The sequence below is a fragment of the Budorcas taxicolor genome, chromosome 16, assembly GCF_023091745.1.
Source record: "Budorcas taxicolor isolate Tak-1 chromosome 16, Takin1.1, whole genome shotgun sequence".
NCBI lineage: Eukaryota > Metazoa > Chordata > Mammalia > Artiodactyla > Bovidae > Budorcas > Budorcas taxicolor.
In genome coordinates, this window is record NC_068925.1 from 33693824 (window position 1) to 33716731 (window position 22908).

At 37.1% G+C, this 22908-nt stretch overlaps 1 protein-coding gene across 1 annotated transcript in view; it reads left to right on the top strand.

Annotated features, from left to right (window-relative positions):
- The first annotated feature begins 692 nt into the window (after window positions 1–692).
- Window positions 693–22908, top strand: part of ADSS2 (adenylosuccinate synthase 2) — a 30967-nt gene continuing 8751 nt past the window's right edge. Inside the window, exons 1-8 of the mRNA XM_052653859.1 lie at window positions 693–890; window positions 14315–14417; window positions 15217–15285; window positions 17213–17263; window positions 18140–18206; window positions 18491–18598; window positions 19625–19706; window positions 22443–22569. Of these exons, the coding sequence (XP_052509819.1) occupies window positions 708–890; window positions 14315–14417; window positions 15217–15285; window positions 17213–17263; window positions 18140–18206; window positions 18491–18598; window positions 19625–19706; window positions 22443–22569 (790 nt within the window). The 5' untranslated portion in view covers window positions 693–707. The remainder of the gene's footprint in view (window positions 891–14314; window positions 14418–15216; window positions 15286–17212; window positions 17264–18139; window positions 18207–18490; window positions 18599–19624; window positions 19707–22442; window positions 22570–22908) is intronic.

A 22908-nucleotide genomic window follows, 5' to 3' on the forward strand; every position in this document is an offset into this window, starting at 1 on the left:
TTTTCAGGCCTAATGACCTCTACACTACTGCTTTACATTCGAGTTTGCCCTTTTCTGATGCCCGTTCGCATCTCTTACTTTCAGACCTTTACTTTCCAATTCTAAATCTATAGTATGTTCCAATTTCATCCCATTTGTATTTTGAAATTCCACCCTTCATGTTTTGTATACACTATCTCATTCCTTAATAAAAGCAAATTAAGAAACAACTTAAACATTTTTCACAAACTGAAACGTGCACATGGCAGACACCAAATCGCCGGAATACACCGCTTTGACCAGAGCGCTGCCGGGAGTTGTAGTCTGACGCACTGGCACGTACCTCCCCGCCTCTTCAGTTTGAAAAGCCCGAGAAAGGGCTGGTGGGCGGGGCGTTGAGGTTGAAGCACGCTCGAAGCCCCGCCCCCATCCTTTCCATTCTGAGTTCGCACTGGAGGGGCGCGCCCGGCCACGGAAGGGGCGTGGCTCTTTCCTGGGGCGGTGCTGCCAAGGCCGGCGTGCGCGGGGAGGTCCTGGTGCCCCTCTGAGAGGGCGGCGGGAGCGCGGGGCGGGCCTGGCGGGAGGGTGGCGACCCGGCAGGCGGGGCGGGGGCGGGCTGGCTCTGGCTCCTTCTTCCTCCGCATGTGGCTGGCGGCCGTAGGGCAGTTCAGTTCGCGCACTCCAAGCTACTCGCGTCCCCTTCGGGCTCTCCTCGTGTCTCCGGAGCCATGGCGTTTGCCGAGACCAACCCGGCGGCATCCTCCTTGCCCAACGGCGACTGCGGCCGCCCCAGGGCGCGGCCTGGAGGGAACCGGGTGACGGTGGTGCTCGGCGCGCAGTGGGGCGATGAAGGCAAGGGGAAGGTGGTGGATCTGCTGGCGCAGGACGCCGACATCGTGTGCCGCTGCCAGGTGAGGCGGCAGGGCTCTGACGGGAAGCCGGCCCCTTAGCTCGGGCCCAGAACTCGCATCCACCGTCCGAAATAAGGTGTCACCTTGAGGTTCTTTCCTCTTACTACGAGCTGCGGCGACGTGGAGAAATGGCGGGAGGTCGGAGACCCCTGACCTGGGTCTCGGGCTGCGGGCTCGAGATGGCTCAGGAGGAAAATGCGGCTTGACTCTGAGAGGCTTTGAGATGCGCGATGCCTGGGGAGTTGCAGTGTTCGGTCCGAGGACCAGTGCTCAAATCCAGGACTGGGGCCGGGGTGGAGATGGGAGACCGCTCGAGTTTGAGGAGCTACCGCCCGAGGCCTGCTGGCGACTCCGCGCAGAGACCCTAGGGGGCCGCAAAATCGTCCCCGTCATCACCCATCCGCCCAGGGGATACCAAGTGGGCCGAAACGCCCGGAAAGCCAGACTCGCCACTCCCCCACCTGCAGGCCCGAGCTTGCCGAGCTTTGCCTCATCGGGTCCACTCTGTTGACAGGAGAACCCACTTTTGGGCTTAAGGGCGGTTTATAACCGTGTAATGGCCCCGTTTTTTACTCGGTACCCGGTATACTAAGGAAGATTAATTTTACTTGTTGGTCCTAACGGTGGGCATCCCAGCTCTTTTACGAGTGAGGCAAATGAAAACACCACAAGTGTCAAATCTAGTATTTAGAAATATTTACATTGTTAACGCTCACACCTAGAGTGAACTTGCGGGAAATGGAATAGTAATAATATACTTCCTACCGGGAGACACGTGGTTTTCAGTATAAACCTTCTTCCTATTTGTCGTTTGCTTTGAAGCAGCCAAGAGACTAGGCCTTTCTAAAGGCCCATAGGTAACTGTTACGAATTTCAAAATTCGAAATAGTTGAGCAATAAGCCCTTTCAGAACGAATGGTAATGTAATGTCTGAAGTTAACTGCTGTTTAGGCTGGAAGAATGTTTCTTCTTCATGAGCTGTGTACATGGCATAATAGTGCTGTGTGCATTCTAACAAGTTCGTAGGCCTGCTCGATTAGAAGTGTTCTACCTGAAGTTGAATACCATTTTGGCAGGCAGAAAAAAGTAATCATAAGTACATCAAAAGTTAAATGAGAAAATCTTGTTTTTTGCTTGAGGAAATCCATCCTGCCCGTTTCTGGGTTAAGATCGCTGTTGCACCAATTGCTTCTTAGTATTACCACTAACACTGCCACCACTTAGCTTCTATTCTTCCACCTCTCTGGCTACACACGTAAGTAACATAGGAGGTTACTTCATGACACCCCTAAAGGTGTTGCCTCACACTACTGTAGGAGCTGCTCCAGAAGACTGACCATCACCTTCCTTTTCTCTTAAGATCCTAGATTGCTGTGCTATGGCAAAGTATGGGAATACCTAACTCTTTCTGGGCAGGAGGAGAGGTTGAGACCCCTTTATCTACTACACTGTCATTTCTGATATCTTCCTAATACAGAAATGGTTGTGGTTTAGTTGCTAAGTCCTGTCTGACTGTTGCAAACCCATGGACTGTAGCCCACTGGGCTCCTTTGTCCATGGGATTCTCCAGGCAAGAATACTCCAGTGGGTTGCCATTTCCTTCTCCAGGGGATCTTCCCAACCCAAGAATCGAACCCGGGTCTCCTGCATTGCAGGCAAATTCTTTTATACAGAAATAGCTAACATAAATAACAGAATAAATATAGATTGTAAGAAGTTTTGGGGGATGTAACCACTTTGCATTTATTCTAAAAGATCCTCAATTTTAATAATCACTTTGAAAAGAAGTAGAACTTGCTTGTTGGTTGGAGAGGGTATTACCATGTTACTGTAAAAAGTAGTCTTGAAGGAGGTCATGGGCTGATCTGATCTGATGCCCTTGGAAAGTCTGGAGAGAAATGATTGAGAAGGAGCCAAGTTTGGCTTTAGAATGTTAGCTGAAGATAGAGGAGACATGTATGAGCAAACTTGTTAGGCTTGACTCACCTGTAAAATTTTGACTTACTACCTTCCTTATATAATTTTAAAAATTTATATTCTTCTAGTGTTTTAGGAACCCAAAGGATTCTTATTTCTTGTTAATGCTGGTAGATAAGTAATGAATAGATTTAAGAATATCCGTTGTGATTCACTTTGGTAACTATATTATTTGGTCAGTCCCAGTAAGCTGACATCTCTTAGTGAAGTTCTCCTGACTTATAAAATTGATAGTTATGGACTGTTGAAATTCTTAAGATGTATAGAGAGCTGGGAAAAGTCAACTTTTGGAAGGACATTTTAGACTTGAATTGCTCTGTTTGATGATTTAAGTTTTGTGTATTATTGAAAATAATATGCACTTTTTAGAGTTTAATCAGTATATTTTGTCATATTCATGCCATAAACTCATACTTTTATAGTGTTTCTCCAGAAGTGGTATACACATAATGTGTCTCTAATGGAATCATAAAATAAGGAATTTCTCCCAATAAAAATACAGTTTTTTAAAAGAAAAGCTGACATTGCATTTAACTATTTATTTTAAATATAAAATGTCTTTTTGGAAAGAATAGGTGCAAAGCTTGTGGCATTTTCATCATCATTTTAGATTTGGGACTTATAGGAAGTTATAACTTGTTAGATACTTATACTTTAGATCCTTAAATAAGTGTGTAGGACTTGCATGGATGGGTGACTTAATTCAATAGGTCTTGTAAGAAAAAGAGAAGAAGAATTAAGTATAGGACCAATTTCTGGCATAGTTCATTCATCCAACAATCACATAATAAATATCTATAGGGGACCACTTAGCCCCAGAGTTTTAGCTGACAAAAGGCAGGGCTTGTGCTCACAAGGCGTTTATAGTCTAGTGGACAACTGTTACTTAGAAAAGTATTGCCAGGGTGGGGATGGAGAAGGGTGTTAGTGTGGGTTTTTCAAAAGGTTAAAATATGGGAATAGGAAGGCCCCTTCCTGGCAACTCAAAAATAGTTTTATTAGAAGGTCTGTTACTGTCCCCCCACCCAAATTCCCTCAAAGTAAATTAGTCTCTGTTTTCTTTATTTCGTCGAATAGAAACTACAGAGATTTTGACTATTGTACTTTATATCAGGCCTTAAGCATGGGTTTGTTTATTGTTCTGGTGAAAGTAAAGCTTGGTAGTCTTGGCTATGACAGGCATGAGGTTAGTTGCCTGTGATCAGGGTAGGTAGAACAGTATTTCCTTTCTTTGTGTTTTTTCCCCAGGGTTTTAATGTTAATAAAGAGGAAATACTAAGTAAAATTAATTATAAAGGGAAAGTGTGTCCTGTCACTTGCTATATGTAAAGTTGGCCATAAAACTAAGCACAATGAAAAAAATGTTTGTAGCTAGATGTGGGTATCTGCTGAAGGGTCTGAAACCAGCTATTAGCAAGTGATGAAGAAATGCAAAAGACGTACCAGCAGCAACTGAGACTTTCTCCTTGAAATACTCAGAAAGGTTGAGAGATAATTTAAAAGAAAATAACTTCAGTGTTTTCTTAATGCCTTGACCTTATACAGCTAAAATTATCTTCTAAACCACCTTCCATAATTTTGAAGCTGGTGGAGAATTAGCATTTAAGGTAAGCCATTCTTCCAGTTTTATAACAATTGCTGTTTCTTTGTCTCATATCAGGATTGTTTTCTATATATAGTATTTTCCAAGATTGTACATAAGTGATTACCACTGTGTGGTGTACTTGGTTAAATCTTTCTTTCTTGGATTATTGTGCTTTCCCTAATATAATGCTTTCCAGGTGGCGCTAGTGCTAAGAACCCACCTGCCAATGCAGAGTGGGACACAACTGAAGTGATTTAGTACTATTAGAATGTAGGTTTCTCAGAAAGAGGACTCATTCCCTTTTTGTTTTCATCCATAGCACCCAGTACTACATGAGGCAGTGTGTGCTTAGTCACTCAGTTGTATCGACTCTTTGCGACCCCATGGACTGTAGCCTGCTAGGCTCCTCTCTCCATGGGATTCTCCAGGCAATAATACTGGAGTGAGTTGCCATGCCCTCTTCCAGGGGATCCTTTCCAACCTGGGGATCGAACCCAGGTCTCCTGCATTGCAGGCAGATTCTTTACCATCTGAGCCACTAGGGAAGCCATGTGAGGCAGAGAGGAAGTAAATACTTAACAAATATATCTTGTGTGACCTGGATCACCCTTAGAAATTTCTTTGAATTCTGTAGTTTAGCCCTATCCTGTATTATTTTAATACGTGCTCAGTCGCTTCAGTTGTGTCTGACTGTGACCCTATGAGCAGTAGCCCGCAAGACTCCTCTGTTCATGGGATACTGGAGTGGGTTGCCATGCCCTCCTCCAGGGGATCTTCCCCGCCCAGGGATTGAGCCCACATCTTCTGTGTCTCCTGCATTGCAGGCGAATTCTTTGCCACTGAGCCACTGGGGAAGCCTTATTATTTTTAATATATTCCTGGGCAGTTTAATTGACTATCGATGTGAGCTTAATGTGGAATCCCCAGCATTCCTGGGATTCACAATTGTTGCATAGTATTTTTAGCTAGTATTTTTTATGTTTTACTATTAAGTTCAAAGGCTTTACTTCTTTAAAGTTTTATCTCCTTTATCTATGAGAAAATAGGTAACTGATAATTGTATAATTTTTGTGCATTTCCTCAACAAATTTCAGTTGACTGCCATGTGTTTCTATTAAACAGTTTTTCTTTGCTGAGGGCAGTAGATCTCTAAGTTGTTCACTATTTAAGCTTACTGTATTAGTATAGATACTATGGCATTATCTTTATTTTTGAGGCATAAATTTTTAAATTATATGAACTTATCTTCAGTAATCTGACCAATATTATTCTGTTTCTTTAATTTTGGTGAGAAGGGGTGGATTAGTTTGGTAGTTTTAAGTATCTTTAGGAAAAATTGTTGCCTAGAACAAATCTAGAGTGAACTTGTAAATTGATAATATACTTAATAGCTTACTTAACAGTAATTGGATACAAATCTACGTATGTTTTGGGGACTAAGTCAGTATTGACACCAAAGATTAATGTGGATTAGCTATTTAACAGTAAGTGAAGATTGGTGATGTTAGAGTACTTTTTATCAGTTGAAAAAGGGACGTTGAGGTATTCAGTATTGTCTGGGGAAAGCATTTGAAAAGAACAGTAAAGTGTGTATAGCACAGGGAACACAATGTTTTGTAACAACCTATAAGGGAAAAGAATCTGAAAAAGTATATATATGTGTATAACGAATCACTTCACTGTCTACCTGAAACGAACACAACATTGTAAATCAACTATGTATTGTTGTTCAGTTGCTAAGTCGTGTCCAACTCTTTGTGATCCCATTAACTGCAGCACACCAGGCTTCCCTGTCCTTCACTATCTCCAGGAGTTTGCTCAAACTCATGTCCATTGAGTCGATGATGCCATCCAACCATCTCATCCTCTGTCACCCCCTACTCCTTGCGCCCTCAATCTTTCCCAGTATCAGGGTCTTTTCCAGTGAGTCAGGTCTTGGCCTCAGGTGGCCAAAGTATTGGAGTGTTAGCTTCAGCATCAGTCCTTCCAATGAATATTCAGGGTTGAAGATTTCAGCTTGTGATTCATCCAGCCCAGCATTTTGCATGATGTACTCTGCATAGAAGTTAAATAAGCAGGGGGCTAGTATACAGCCTTGATGTACTCCTTTCCCAGTTTGGAACCAGTCCGTTGTTCCATGTCCAGTTCTAACTGTTGCTTCCTGACCTGCATACAGGTTTCTCAGGTGACAGGGAAGGGGGTCTGCTAGTCCCATCTCTCTAAGAATTTCCCACAGTTTGTTGTATGCTTCAATTAAAAAGAAGGGGGGGGACAGTTAATAGAGGACAGTTCCCATGGCTACTCTGGCTCCAAGATGGATGGTTCTTTACAGTGAACCAACTTTTAATTATATTTAATTCAATGTAATAAAATTCCTCTTTAAAAAATGGGAGATCCATGACATTTTTAAAAATGGGTCTTTTGTCTGTATTATGTTTTGAAAACCCATTTAAAGGAAGGGTTTTATTCATGAGAGAAATTTTTTTTGACTTGAAATCTGCAGTTCAATGTCAGTGTGTTTTAAGAAAATATCTCCATAAATGTTTTAACGATTAGGGGAGTTTTTATCTGGCATTTATAAAGAGCTGCATAACATTGGTTTATGCATTTTTTTGGTTGCATGTCTGATCCTTCTATCTATGACTGTGGTCATCTCTGACCCTTGTTAAGTGTGTATATTAGAGCACACACATGCACCTAGAATCTGGAGCTTCTTAATCAGAAACCTGAGATCCTCCAAGTCTATTCCTCTTCCCATTTTCCTTGTGAGTTGTTTTATAATGTAGTTTAAGGTACAAAATACAAGATACCTGAGGTTTTTGTCATCCATGTGACACTTATCTGTGTATGAGACTGGAAGGTAAATGTAATCCTGTAAGGTAAAGTAGATGTCTTAAGCCTTTAAGAGATAACTGAGCAGTGCAGTTGGATGTCTTTGCTAAAAAGAAATTCAGATACCCTGTATATGTTTTCCTAGCTGGTGTGTCTGGTTACTGTCGAATAGTTTAATTTGATCAGCTTACTGCTGGTAACTTAAACCTGCTCTACTGTGGAATCACAAGCTAATTGCAGTAATTTGAGTGTTTTTATAAAAGAACAGTCATCTTTGTTTATAATTCCTTAATTGCTGCGGATTGCTGTGTTTTAGTATTGGCAAATAGTGAAATCAACAACAGGACACGGGCTGGAAGGGTCTTTACCAAGAAAATCAGCACAGGTAATCAGCACCAACTCAAAACAAGACTGTTAGGTTTCTGAGGAGCTTGAAGACTAGATATGAAGTGGAAACCCTTTTTTGGTTGCTAGAATAGTTCAAAGGTATGGGTCTGAGGCATTGCTACTCTCTGCTGTAATCCATAGTGTTTATTCTGGCTTTTTTTTGATTGATGTTCATTTTGAGCTCTATGATTACAGTGTAGTATTCATGTATTCAGAGGAACAAGGACAAAGAGAAAACACAGACTATTTTGGAGGCCAAACTAAGTGGCCTGAGTAATGCCTCTGTGCTATGTGCATGAAATTGTTAGCCCTTAACACTCTTGCTATTAGATAGAAAAGAGATACCATTCTTTCAGGCTTGTAACATTGACTGTTTCCATCTCCTCTCACAGCAGAAATTCACTTAGTTGGAGTGATTTTGGAAAGAGGAAGACCTAGTAGCAAACTAAGTCAAGACTCAGGAGTCACTTTTGCCGACTAGTGTCATTTCATTCCATTCTAAAAAAAAGTTTTTTTTTTTCTTTTCCTTTCCTTTTTCTTCTCTTTCCTCTCTTGGACCTTCTTAGAAACTTACGTATAACAACATTTCCTGATCCAAACTTTTATATAGAGTTGGGCTTGATAGCCTCTGGTTCTGAGGAGCTATGGGAAGAAAATTTAAAACACTTGTCATCTGACTTTATTAAGTTTAAAATCAAATTGGGGAAAAAAGTGTACATGAAAACAGTATAAAAGAGCTAAATATTCTTATTTTGAAATATACAATCTAAAACCCCAAGAAACCAACCAATGGAGCCCCAAAGTGGCTTCATATTGAGTGGCAAGTCTCTTTGAGGAAAATCATAAGTTTATAATGGCTTTTGTGATATTTAAGAGAACAGTTACAAAACAACTAAATAATATTATATTATCCGTATGTCCTCCAGTACCATGTTTTAGAGGTTTATTCTTGACGGCATAGATATTAAAATTTAGAAATTAATTTTTTTAAAAATTAGTTTTTAATTGAAGTATAGTTGATTTACAAGTATTAGTTTCAGGTGTACATAAGTTAATCATCTTATATTCAGTTATTACTAGTGCAGGATGTGAATTTAGAGAATGGGCTGTATACATAGCATCTTGCAGGGACTTTGCTTTGTGAATAGTTTGGATTCTTTACAAACAATGGAAAAGAGACTGTCTTAAGCACAATGGGGCTATGTTTAAAAGAATACCTAGATGGCTAAACCTTGGAGTGGCCTGGCCTTAGGCAGCTCCTTGGATCTCAGCAGGCAGAACTGGCGGTTTTTCTCTTTAGGATGCTCTCTTAGGTGATAGGCATCTCTCACAATCAAATTCCCGAGGGAAGCTTGATTGGCTCAGGCCTGGATCAGGTTTCCTCCTCTGTATCAATTACTGAGGCCAGAGGGGATGATTACACATTATGATTTATGAAGTAAATGGTAAGGGGGAGGAGAGGCAGAGGGACTCAATGTACTGAAGGTATAACTGACCTTCAGTTCATTTCATGGGAAGATAAGAAATGAGGAAACAATTCAGGGTTATTCTCATTTGTAAGTTGTTTTCTAATGTATTGTAGACCTTTGGTGCTTTTCTGGAGGGAAAATGTGTGGTGTTAAATAGGTTTTTATTATTTTAACTATAATTAAAATAATGAGACTTAGCTGTATTGGTTTTTAAACCCTAAAAGTACATACAAGAAATTTTGCTCTTCATCTTGGAGAACATAGAATTTTAGTTCTGCTCTCCCCCACCTCCATCATAATAATATTCTAATTTATTTCAATGAGGTACAGTTGTGTTTTTTTGTCATTAAGAAGCTTGTTTAATATTTATATTCAATTTTAATGTAAAAATAATGGTCAAAGAAAATCAGTAAAATAAACACCAAATTAGAGGATGTTTTTGTGATTGTGGTGAGTGCTGATTGGATGACTGGATTTTTTCCTTTAAATATTCTTCACTTTAATATTGTTAATTTCCTTTTGTTTTGAAGAGGTGGTAGAATGGCTTTATTTTCAAAGAATTGTAGAGTTTTACTTTTCTAAAATTATCATTGTTGTTGTTGTTCAGTTACGAACTCTTGTCCAACTGTTTTTGACCCTAAGCACACTAGGCTTCCCTGGCCTCCACTATCTCCCGGGGTTTGCTTAAGTTCATGTCCATTGAATCGGTGATGCTGTCTAACCATCTCACTAATTAGTCCATATCAACTCTCTCATTAATTAGTCCATATCAAATAAGTACTAACAGTATCTAGAACTTTATTGGTCACTGTGGGGGAAGCAAAGTATTGAGCCCTTGTATTTAAAGAGTTTATATTTGTCATCTTATATCCCTGCTGAATTTTACATTTGTTCTTGTTATTTAATGTACGAAAAATATATAAGGCATTATAAACTTATGTTTTTCCTCAAAGAGACTTGCCACACAATATGCAGCCACCTTTGAGCCCCACTCATTTGTTTAATGGGGTTTTAGATGGTATATTTCAAAATTAAAAATGTTCAAAAGTGAAGACATCTAAGATTCATAAAGAAATATTTTCTCGATTGATATGGTTGATCTGCAAAACAGCATTAATTACTGTTCCACAGCTCCTTGTTTCTATAACAATTGAACATATTCTGTTTTTTAGTTAAGTAGTATAAAATATACAGCTGTGATATTTAGAAGTATTTTTTAAATGCTGCATGAATGAGTGGGATCGTAAGTGTTATGGGAATTTAGCAAAGCAACAAGAGGTAGTTTACATATAGCTATTAATATAAATATGTGGTTAATGTTGTATCTGGGAGGATACTTTTCCAAATTTGCTTTGAGGTATCTGTTAAAAGTAGAATGAAAGATATATTTATCTTCTATCATTTATCTGGCCTTCCCAGCGCTAGTTAGGAGAAACATTAAACATAATTAAACATATATGTCCTTGCTACTTATCTAGGTACATACTGCAGAGAGTTGCCCATGTGAGAAGCTGTTCATCGCAAATGTGGGAGTCTGCAGTTTAGAGTACAGTTGGGCCTCCATATCCATGGGTTCTGTATCCAAGGATTCAACCATCAGTCAAAAATAAATTGAAAAAAAAAATCCAGAAAGTTCCAAAAAGCAAAACTTGAATTTGCTATGCTGGCAACTATTTACATAGCATTTATGTGGTATTGGGTATTATAAGTAATTTGGAGATGATTTAAAGTATCCCTGAGGGTTTGCATAAGTCATATGCAAATGTTGCACTATATAAGGGACTTAAACACTTGTGGATTTTGGTGTCTCTGGGGGTCCTGGCACCAATCTCCTGTGGATACAGAAGGAGGACTATCTGCCCTGGTAATGTGGTCGTGGGTGTTGGTGGTTGGGTGAGACTGGCAATGGCAGTTCTACCGAAACCTCTTTGTTTTTGCTGTCTGCTGCTAACATGAGACCCCTGCTTGGACCTGTGTTTCAGAACAATTTCCTGAGCTCCCAAGAAGAATTTTGTATATTCCACACAATTTATGGGCTTCCCTGGTGGCTCAGATGGTAAAGAATCTGCCTGCAATGCAGGAGACCTGGGTTCGATACCTGGATTGGGAAGATCCCCTGGAGGAGGGCATGGCAGTCCACTCCAGTATTCTTGCCTGTAGAATCCACATGGACAGAGGAGCTACAGTCCATGGGGTCACAAAGAGTTGGACACGACTGAGCGACTAAGCACATTGCACACAAAACTTACACATATTTTAGGTTGGCATCCAAATAGGCAGTTGAAATTTGAAGCTTCATCTGAGGCTTTTTGTGAAATGACCCTATACTAAAAGTTTTATCCTATATAGATTTGTCAAAAAATGCCTTATGAGTGGCACCATCTCATTTCACCTCAGGACTCTTCTGCACAGCAAGTGTTTCAAGATTAGAAGCTTTTACACCCCAACCCTCGTAGGGCACTAGTGACCAAACATACTAGCTAATACACACATTTTCTCCCTTAACTCCTCAGCAGGATAATTTAGGGTTATTCTTGAATATATTTAACCATATTTTCCTACTCAATCAAACAATTTAAGTCGGATTTAAACCATATAGTAATCCTTACTAAGGCATTGATTATTGAACAATCTTGTTTAATGTTTGAATGAGCAAGCTGTTCACGAAAGTGTAATTTCAAGCCTTTTGCAGCTGAACTTTTCCAGCCTGAACCACCACCTGTGTGTAAACTTGGAAGAACTCAAAGAATATATATTGCCCTAAAGTCATTTATCACCAATCACAATGACCTGTTTCAAACAAACAAATATATCAGCCACTATCTTTCCATCATTACGTCCTGTCTTAGTAAGATATTATCTAAGAGAGTACTAGGCTTTGTTATACACAAGAACAACTGAGTTAAAAATTATTTATCCAAATGACTATATTAGTATATCTTTAAAAACAACTGTAAAAAAAAATGAGTAAAGAGACTTATTTTAAAAGTCTACGTCAAAATTACAAAGTAGATAGTTTGTTTTATATTAAGCAAATGAATTAAAAAGAAAACCGTTCTGCTTAAATAATAACATTGATTGTTTCAAAGTCACTAGTACTTTATAACAGTTTAATATGAATTCATTAAATTTAGTGTTTTATAACAATTTAGAGTAAATAGTTATAATAACAAATTAACATTTTCCTAAGATTTGAAGAAATTTTAATGAGTTTTCATACTCTGAAAATATTTTTCCTGTAACTTGGAAGTTTCCTAAATCACAGAAAGTTGTGATAAAAAGGCTAATATTGGTATGAGGGATAGAATGAAAGAAAACCCATAAAAACCAAGTAAGAATTGTCCTGTGGGTTATTTAAGAAAGACTAAGATCAATATGTTCTTTTTTTTTCCAGTATATTCTTTAGTTTATGTAATGTTTTAGGATTCTGTCAGAGTTGGTGATAAACTTGCCCAGGGTAAAATAATAATAAAGTATGTACCAGGAAGTATATTGCAACATTGTTAATAAAGACGAAAGGTTGGAAACAACCCAAATGCCTTTCTGTGGGACCAGTTTAGTAAATGTATGTGTCCTTATAAAAAAGAATACAGTGCAGCTGTTGAAAGAATGAGGTTTTCCCTTTGCAAGGTTATAGAGAATGAGCTTTAAGATTTGTTAGGTAGAAAAGTAATTTTCCCAGGTATATATCTTTGCTATTATTTGCATAAGTGGAATATGCAAATATGTGTTTGTATATGCAGAATTACTTAGGGCAGGACACAAAAAGCAGGTGGAAACAGCAGCCTTGTAGCAGGGAAGGGGAGAGAAGAGTACGAGAGAGACTTCACTTTTTACTGTACATCCTACTGTGCCTTTTATATCCATTTGCAGATATTGCCTACAAATAAGTAAACAGTAAAAAAAAAAAATTCACCTGTTCCTTTGATGGTATCAAGTGAAGGAGGTATTGCTTAAATCCCTGCTTCTGTCTTCCTGTGTCTTGTCACCTACCTGTTATCTGGTGGACTTCAGGCTACCACTGCCAAGTCTTTTTTTTTTTCTTTTAAACATACATGACATAACTCTAGCCTTTAAGCAAGGAATTCTTTGTACAGTGCAAAACACTGTAAATAAGTATTTGCTTTGTTGAAAATCTTTTTTTGCAGGACCTATTCTGGCAATTTTGTGAATTCATGATGACGGTAAAAGTACGTAAATTTGGTAGCCTTGTGATCAGGTTAAACCAGTCACGTCCTGCAAAGATGTTGTTAAACTTTTTATTTGTTCAGATATATTCCTAGTTTGTTGTTTATTTTTAAATTATTGTTAGTGTTCTGTAGACGTTTAAACATAAATCAAATTGATTTGTGTCTTTTCCTCATGCTTTTTAAGCTTAGAAATTAGAAAAATTGTCTGATCACTTAATACTGTCTCATTTGTACCTGATTTTTTTTTTTTTGTACCTGATTTTTATAATTCAGTTTCACATTTTGTTTCATAGAGTAGAAATTTCACCATGGATTTTTACTGTGATGCTCAGCTTTAGAAGTTCCTTGACCCAGTGTATTACTTTAGCCAGAGACAAGCAGATTCAAGGAACTGGTCACTAACCAAGCTCACAAGACTGATTTTAAAATTTAAAAATTAGTCTTCAGGATAACTAAGAGTTGAGGGAATTGCTTGGAAGATATCCTAGTTGATAAATCAATATAAGAATAATAATTTTAGGTCAGAGTTGCTTGTCACACTTTTAGGACAATGAGAATTATATGAATATTTCTATCAAGTTAGGATAGATTACTTTTTCAGCTTTAAGGATATTTTAAAGACCAGTGTCATGGATAATTAAGTAGATTGCTACATGTTCCACATAGTGCCAGAAACAGAATAACAAGCTGATTCTTCCCTGTACTTTGTTCATTTTTTTCTCTCTTTTTAAGATGGAATATGTCTTTCAGTCTTCCAGAAATCTGAATTCTCCAATTTCTAGATCCTGTTAGGAATAAGTAGGGAAAGGAGAGAGGATGGCCAAACTGTTGTAAGCCTCTAGAGAATAAGTATTCGCGGCAGATACTTGGGTTGCCTCAAGTAACATTGTCATTTTAGTAGGAAATCATTAATTCACTTTGGAAGGAATTATATTGCTTGTCATATTCATTGTTAGGTTTAGTTTTCCCAATCTTGTATTTCAGGGAGGAAATAATGCTGGCCATACAGTTGTTGTAGATTCTGTGGAGTATGATTTTCACCTTTTACCCAGTGGAATAATTAACCCGAATGTTACTGCATTCATTGGTAAGTATGTAAACTGAACTTAGGGATTTTCTTCCCCCAGTTGATAATAGTGTTTATTTTTCATTAAGCTTATTTAATCTCTAATCAAATGATTTATTGATTGCTTATAATCCTGACAGTGGTACCTCCTGGAATATACCTGACTTTCACTGTTTAACACATCTTTTAGATCTTTTAGCCCTAATACTTTTTGGAATGATTACTTTGCATTTATTTCTTATTGGCATTCTTAACTGTGTAGCAAAGTGTTGGATCATCAAATCAGGTTTCCAAGCACTATGAAGCATAGTAAGAAAAGCAAGAAGTCTGTGTTTCATGGATGGATTCTGAATGCTTGTAACATAAGATGCAATCTGATATTTTCTCTTCTAGTCTTTTATTTTTAAAAATGCTAATCACAACCCAGTAAATTGATTTTATGGCCACAAATTGGTTTGAGTCCCCAAGTTGAAAGACTGTGATCTGGTTCAGTTTGCCTAAAACTATATAACTGGTTCCTTTCAAAATAACAGTTTCACTTCATTTCAAAGAAATTTCAAAGCTTATTGAGTGTCCTTTTAAGTGTTTTATATTATGTGTATTATGTTCTATTGTGTATTTACATTTTACTACTTTTTAAGACTTGGAGTCATTTCCGTGGTAACTCCCTGATAAATTAGAATGTTCTACTATCAAAGTGTATCACTCTTCTACTGTTGTAGATAAGGATTATTATAAATGTCTTTGTTTAAATATCATTATGTATTACAAATATAGATGTCTAAAGTTGGGATTTATTTGTGTGTATTTTTTTTTTAAGGAAATGGTGTGGTGATTCATCTACCTGGATTGTTTGAGGAAGCAGAAAAAAATGTTCAAAAAGGAAAAGGTATGAAAGAATGAGTCTGCTTTGTCTGGTAACCAGTTATTTGTTTTTTGGGGGGGATGGGCGGGGGTAAAGTTTTAAAGGGACTCTCATTCCAGAAAAAAGTCACATTTTTATCTTCTACTTTAAAATTGCAGGTTATTGTAGGACATAATTTTTATGTCATAATTTTTATTTATTTTAATAAATTTTTATTATATTTTATTCATTATAATCAGTGTTCTAAACAAAAGACAAGCATAGCAAATTCATTGTGTAAGTCCTGACTTTTTACACATTGGTTGTCTGCAAACCTTATCTTTAGGTAGCTAGAATTACTATATGTTGGTGGCATGACTCTAGGAAACAAGCTCATTGTGTCACTTGTGCTTGCTAGCATCCTCTTCTGCACAAACCAAAATTAGCTTAAGGCAGTTTCAGGAAGCCACTTAGCCCATTTTGTACACCATTAGCCTCATTTCCGAGACGATCTGGAAGTCCCTTGGTTACTACAACCCAGGACAAAAGAGGGTTGTTTAGATCCCTCCCTCCAAGTGAGGTAAACTCTTCTATGCAGTGTATCCACTTCCATCTAAAAAAAAAAAGAGAGAGAGACTTGATTTCCTGCCTTCTCTTACGTTTTCTGGAGTTTTGAAAGTCCGTTACATTCAGTTTGGCTGCCTTTCTAGGGTTTGAGGGGACTGTGACAGTACAAATAAAACATAATTGGGAAAAATCATTAGTGTAGTTTCCCCTTAACTCATGTTTAATACACTAAGTCCTATTAAATTTTTAAAGTTTATCTTTCATGCATAGAAGTAGCAGTCCATCCATCCTTAAGTGTTCCTGACAACTAAATCTGACTTAAAAGAATCCTGTCTTGCTTCTCTCTCTGCAGTCTTTCCTGAAATTTTACCTGTTGTGTGTCTGCGTTCTTTAATTGGTCAGGTCGAGGTTCCCATGCTACTCTCCGCTGTTCTTCATCCCCCTTTACAGTTTTGCCCTCCTGTTTTTCCTTCTGCCCTACCTAACCCAGCTGAATCCACCTTACTGAATTTCTTTGTAATATTTACTTTGTAATATTGCCTAAGCTAACTTTAGAATACATATGTGTTTACATGTCAACAACTATGGGAGGGCTTAATATCTTCTTTATAAGGAATATTTTTAAAACAAATCTTTGAATATTATCAAAAGTAATTAATTTTTACTATTCAAATGCTAATTTTCAAAATTAGTATTTGGTGGCTTATCCTTAGAATACATATAACCTGGGCTGGGTGGCTAATCCTTAGAATACATATAACCTAAGGTTCTGTCTTTAAAGAAAAATATTTAAATTCATTTATTTATTCATTCAATAGTCATTTTCTTTGAACATTTATTGGATGCCAGGCCCCATGTTATGAAAACTCATGACTCCTACTCTCAGGCATTTACACTTAAATGGGAAGATACATAGATCTTCTTATAATTCAGTGTGATAAGTACAGTAATTGATAGTACTTTGGAAGAATTAATGAGAACATTTTATTGTTTTGTTTAATCACATTTTTTGTAACTGTCTTGAGAAAGGGCACTATTCCCAAAATTAACTCCCTTTTCTCAAAATTCTGCCCATGCTCTGCTCCTCACTCCCCACCACTGACAAAATGATATTTTGTACCATTTGTGTTTTTGGATGCTTAAAAGTATTTTATGTGGCTATGGCTGGCTTGAGTTTGGAACAGCTTAGAGCAAAACATTTAGAAAGATAGAATTTGTGAATGAGTTTGTATAATGACAGATGAGAAAATTCTTGTTAAATATATTTCCTATACAGAAGAAAAGATACTAAAATGATTACTTCAGTGAAAAACACTTTTAAACATTGTATTTCTAAGGAAATTAAGATTTAAAAATTATTATACAAATGTTCAATTAAGCGTGTCTGTTCTTCCCTTCCTTCTAGGTCTGGAAGGCTGGGAGAAAAGGCTTATCATATCTGACAGAGCTCATATTGGTAAGGGCATGCAGTATATTTATATATAACTGTCTTTTTATCAGAAACATATGAAAGCGTTTAATAGATGATTTGATCTTTAATTTTATTGAAAACTAAGTAGGATGAATTGAGTTTAAGTACATGAAATATTATTAAATTTTTTTTCTGTTTCTGATAAGGACTAGGTTAAGATTACCTACTTCTGAAGAATTAGCTAGTCAAATGAATAAGTAGTATTTCAAGAGGCTTTGCTACTTCTATTTGAAAATAAATGATTTCAAATTTGCATATATTATTTATTTGCACATATTATTAACCTATTTATATCTTTATATTTATGGCTCATTTATTGTCAACGAGTGTATTGAGACTTTGCTTTTTATTCATTGTGATAATGTTCTTTTTAATTGGAGTATCTAAACTATTTACTTTTAGTATAATTAGTGGTATGGTTGAATTTATATTTACTCTTTGTTTTCTATTTGTTCTTTTTTCTTCTCTCCTGATTTCTCTGGGATTTGATTTTTTTAATATTACCTCCACTATTAGCTTATGAGGAAGAGAAGAGGGAGGTGATCAACATAACCCCCAAATTATTCTAGAGTACAAAACTTGCAGAGACTATCTTAGTAAAATGAGCTTTATAGAATTGTAGGGTAGGGTATTCCAAAATTACTGTCTTAAGGACTCATTTGTAAAAATATGATAGATTGCAATAAATAGGAATGAATGATCAGGTATATTTTCATAATAATATACCAGTTAGGACTGTATTTGTCATAAAGAAGCTAGGCTGATGGGATTTGTAACTTAAGTAATTTAAAACAAAATACATTTTGCTTTCCTACATTACTTTTGAGTCAATGACAGCTGATTTTGTTTTTTCTCCCTCAGTATTTGATTTTCATCAGGCAGCTGATGGTATCCAGGAACAACAGAGACAAGAACAAGCGGGAAAAAAGTATGTTCTGTTTTTTGTGGGTTTTTGTGGGTGGGTGTGTGTGTGCAGTTCTAAGCATATCTGGTCTTTTTTTGTTTCAATTCTAGGCCAGAAGTTTAAGAAAAATAGCTATTAGACTATCCTGTTTAGATTTCAGAGAAAATCAGTAAGATCATGAAAATAAACATAAAGCAAATAGCATAAATAGAAAACACTCATAGTAACTTAATTCTTTGTGGTCAGCTGACCATTAAGAACTGGATCTTTCTTTTCTAACTCAGAGCTTGTTTTGATCTATTTTTAAGTTTGGGTACCACAAAAAAGGGCATTGGCCCAGTTTATTCTTCCAAAGCTGCTCGGAGTGGACTCAGGATGTGCGATCTTGTTTCTGACTTTGATGGCTTCTCTGAGAGGTAACTATCTTGTATTTCGAAATGGAAAGAGCAAATGGATTTTTAGAATTTTTAAAACTCAGTATGCAAATTGATAAAAATCTGTATTCTAGTTGATTCGTGGTGGTTGGCTTTTTTGTTTCTTTTGAAATACTAAAGTTATTTTTTATTACATTTGAATTGGTCCTTAATTTGAGATTAACTTCATGAAAATAACATGATGTCAATATCATATGAGTACCCCCAGAAAGACAAAGCCAAAATTATATTTAAGGATTGGAATTTAGAATGCTTTACTGAGAAATAGACATGTTTCCTGGGGGATGTGGCAGTGCTGTGGTGGGGTCTTCATATCCTAGGGTCTTGATCCTTAGATTTTCAAGTTCAAAGACATTGCTGTATCCTTTCACCCAGAAATAATTAGGTTATCAAGTATTTGTGAACTAACATGTATCAAGCTCAGCTTGAAAGGTAGGAATGCCACCTTGACATTTAATCAGTGTAGAAAAATCTCCATGGGAAACCTAATAATCATCAGTAAACTATATGGTGTCTCAATGATGAGTTAGTTGGTTGCATCTAATAACAGCCTCAAAGATCACTCGCTGTATCCATTTTCAGTCAGCAGTTTGTCTGTCTGCATTGTTAGGGCACCTCCAGTGAGAATATTGGAGACAATTTGCTGATGTCTGCCGCTGACTCTCCTAAAAGCATTATTTTAGACCATCCCCTTTTATCTTTCACAGAGTATAATATAATTAATTCAGATTTAAGTCTTGTGGTTACAGATTTGAGTCATTCCCTGCTCCTCCTGCCCCTCACACATCACCTTAATTATATTGTTGATATTCATATCAGCAAAACATATTTTGAATGTATCATTTATTCATATGACTGACCTTAATTAGATTCTGTTTCTCAGAGTGTAACTTCATTTTGGGGATTGTTATTAAGACCACTTAACTCCAGAAATCACTTGAATGGAATAAAATTATTCAGAATATTTTAAAACAGAGCTAAGGTCTTGATTTATCTGTTTTTTCTCAGGTTCAAAGTTCTGGCTAACCAGTACAAATCTATATACCCTACTTTGGAAATAGACATTGAAGGTGAATTACAAAAACTGAAGGTAAGTCTGAAAGCTTATAGGCCTAAAAGGACGTGGCATGTTTGAGTAACTTTACATGATGTGGCTTTAACAAAACATCCAGTGGGAACCAGGGAGCAAGAATAAAGTACTTGAAAAGGAGTCTGACAGGCTTCAGTGAATGAGATCACAAAAAGTTAGACATAGTAGGAACCAAATCATAAGTCTTATGTTGATGTTATATGCAGTAATAGGAAGGTTAGCTACTCAATAATTTTGAGCAGAAAAAAAGGACTAACTTTGTATTATATAAAAATCACTCATAAGCATTTGGAGGATAGATCAACTAAGGGACACATGAGAGATGATAACTTTTAAAGCTAACCAGCACATTTAGGACTGATACCCCAAAGGGTCTGTTAAAGGGACAGCTCTAAAGCACTGTACTCTTTAGAGACATAGAAGGTTATTGACCAAAAATTAGGACCACAGTTGGTGCCTAAGTTGGTCGGTAATCAAGTTGCCTATCCTCTCCACCCTTCCCTTCTTCCAAAATCTTTGGAGTTTCAAGCTACTGACTGTTACTCTTTCTTTCCTGTGAATAAGTATGACATCAGTTCCAGAACTGAATAAGAATTTACATACCTTATATGTCATTTTAGAGTTGTAGCAGACCTTAGGTCTACCTACTCACTGAATTTCTTCTGAAAAAGTGACCTTCAAGGGACATTGTGAATGTTAGGTATTTGGATTTCAGTATATTGCTTAGAATAGACTGCCACTTTGTTTTCATTCTGTCATGCAACAAATATTTTAAATTTATTAGTAGCAATTTGAAAATATTTACATGCTAATATACAGGTGTATTTTTTCAATTCTATTCTATACATATTCCATATGAATGTAAAGGATATGAATAATAATGACCAGAATTAGGTAAGAAGATTCTTAATAGGTTGAGCGGTATTCCCCCCTTATCCTTGGTTTTGCTTTTTGTGGTTTCAGTTTCCTATGGTCAAGTGCGAGACAACTCTTAAGTTTTAAATTTGAGACCTTCTGAGTAGCGTGATGAAACCTCTTGCTGTCCTGCTCCGTCCTGCCCAAGACATCAGTCATCCCTTTGTCCAGTGCATCCTGCCCATTAGTCGCTGACTAGCCATTTCCCTTGCCAGATTGACTGTCCTGTTATCACAGTGCTTATATTCAAGTGACCCGTTTAACTTACTAATGCCCCCAAGGTACAAGAGCAGTAATGCTGGCAATTTGGATACACCAAAGAGAAACCATACAGTGAAAATTCTTGACTTAATAAGGAAAGAGAAAAATATGCTGTGGTTGCTAAGGTCTACAGTAAGAATAAGTCTTCTTTCCATGAAATTGTAAAGAAGGAAAAAGAAATTTGTGCTAGTTTTGCTGTTGCAAAAGTATAACAGTGTTTTACATAATTATTATATTATTATAGTATATTGACATAAGTGTTCTATTTAATTACTGGTTATTGTTGATCTCTTGCTGTGCCTCATTTATAACTTAAATATTATCAAAGGTGTGTATGGATATAGAAAACACAGTGTATGTAGAGTTTGGTATGGTCTGTGGTTTCAGGCATCCCCTGGGGGTCTTGGAACATATTCCCCTAGGATATGTGGGGGGACTGCTGTATGTTGAACCAGGACTTTAAGGAACATGATGAATGGTACAGTCATTCCAGCATTAAAAATAAAGGACTAAAACAGGAAGAAGCATGAGACTGGCTGCTAGAGCCAGAGGGGGATTATGTGTCCATCAATTGGTGTAACATACTCAGTGAGTTCGTGAGTGGATCTTGGAATTTCCATACTGGTCTGGCTAAACATGGTTGAAACTAAGTTTTATTGCAGTTATACTATAGGCTTTGGGGGAACTCTTATTTATATTTTTCATTGAATCTCTAGAATTAAGCAGTATTATTATACTTTAAACATGTTTTGAGAAAGTTTAATCATGTTTATGTGAGTTAGTATTGATATTACTAGTAATACTGCTAAGGTATTTTACTGTAATGGAATACAGTGGGAAAAGAATATTAGTAATCAATTATTGATACTTGCTTGCTTGGCAATGTCACTGGTGGCCCTCACAACATTTTGAGAAAGACTTTGATGCGCTTATGGTTATATGGACTCTTAAGTGCTGCTTTTTTAATACCTACAGAATATAAAAGCACAATATTCAGTTCTTTTTATTTTCCTAAAAGCTGGTATATGAAGTATGAGTACTGGGCTGTTCAGAAGATTGTTATCATTATTTGCAGTGAGGTTGAAGTAGAACCTTTGAGTTTCATTGTATTTCTGCTGCTGCTGCTGCTAAGTTGCTTCAGTCGTGTCCGACTCTGTAGGACCCCATAGACGGCAGCCCAACAGGCTCCCCCATCCCAGGGATTCTGCAGGCAAGAGTGGGTTGCCATTTCCTTCTCCAACGCAGGAAAGTGAAAAGTGAAAGTGAAGTTGCTCAGTTGCGACCCCATGGACTGCAGCCCACCAGGCTCCTCCGTCCATGGAATTTTCCGGGCAAGAGTACTGCTTCTCTTCAAATAGTGTCTCTTTTCTGGTTCTGGAGAATCAGCACGAGAGACCAAAGCCAATCCAAATGTTGCAATAGGGTGAGCATTGTCACCAGTCCCTTTCTCCTTTCCAGTTGTCAGTTTTCATCGTCAAAAGTTGGGTAGTTTTTACTCACATAGTTTACATTGTAAATTTAATAGTATACATCGAGCTTGGTTTTTGTCTTTGTATATAGGGTTATATGGAAAGGATTAAACCAATGGTGAGAGATGGAGTTTATTTCCTGTATGAAGCTCTCCATGGACCACCAAAGAAGATCTTGGTAGAAGGTGCAAATGCAGCACTACTAGATATTGATTTTGGTAAGTGAGATACAGTTTACAGGGAGCATAACTGAGTCCTAAATTGCTTAAGGTATGCATAATTAATGTTAGCATTAAAGGATTTTAGAATAAGGCTTTTTGCTTGTATATTCAGAAATGATGAAAGTTTGTCATCTTATCCTAACCCTTTTTTAAAAAAGGGAATATTTTGTGTTTTGCAGTTCATTAGAAAAATGAAATCACTCTTTGGGTCAATGGGATTTTTGTTGTTGTTTGGTTTATAGCAATTCCAGACTGTATTTCCTTGGAACTGAAAGATGATTAGATGGATTCTGTGAAAGAACCTATAATTCAACCGTTTAAAAACTATCAAGAGCT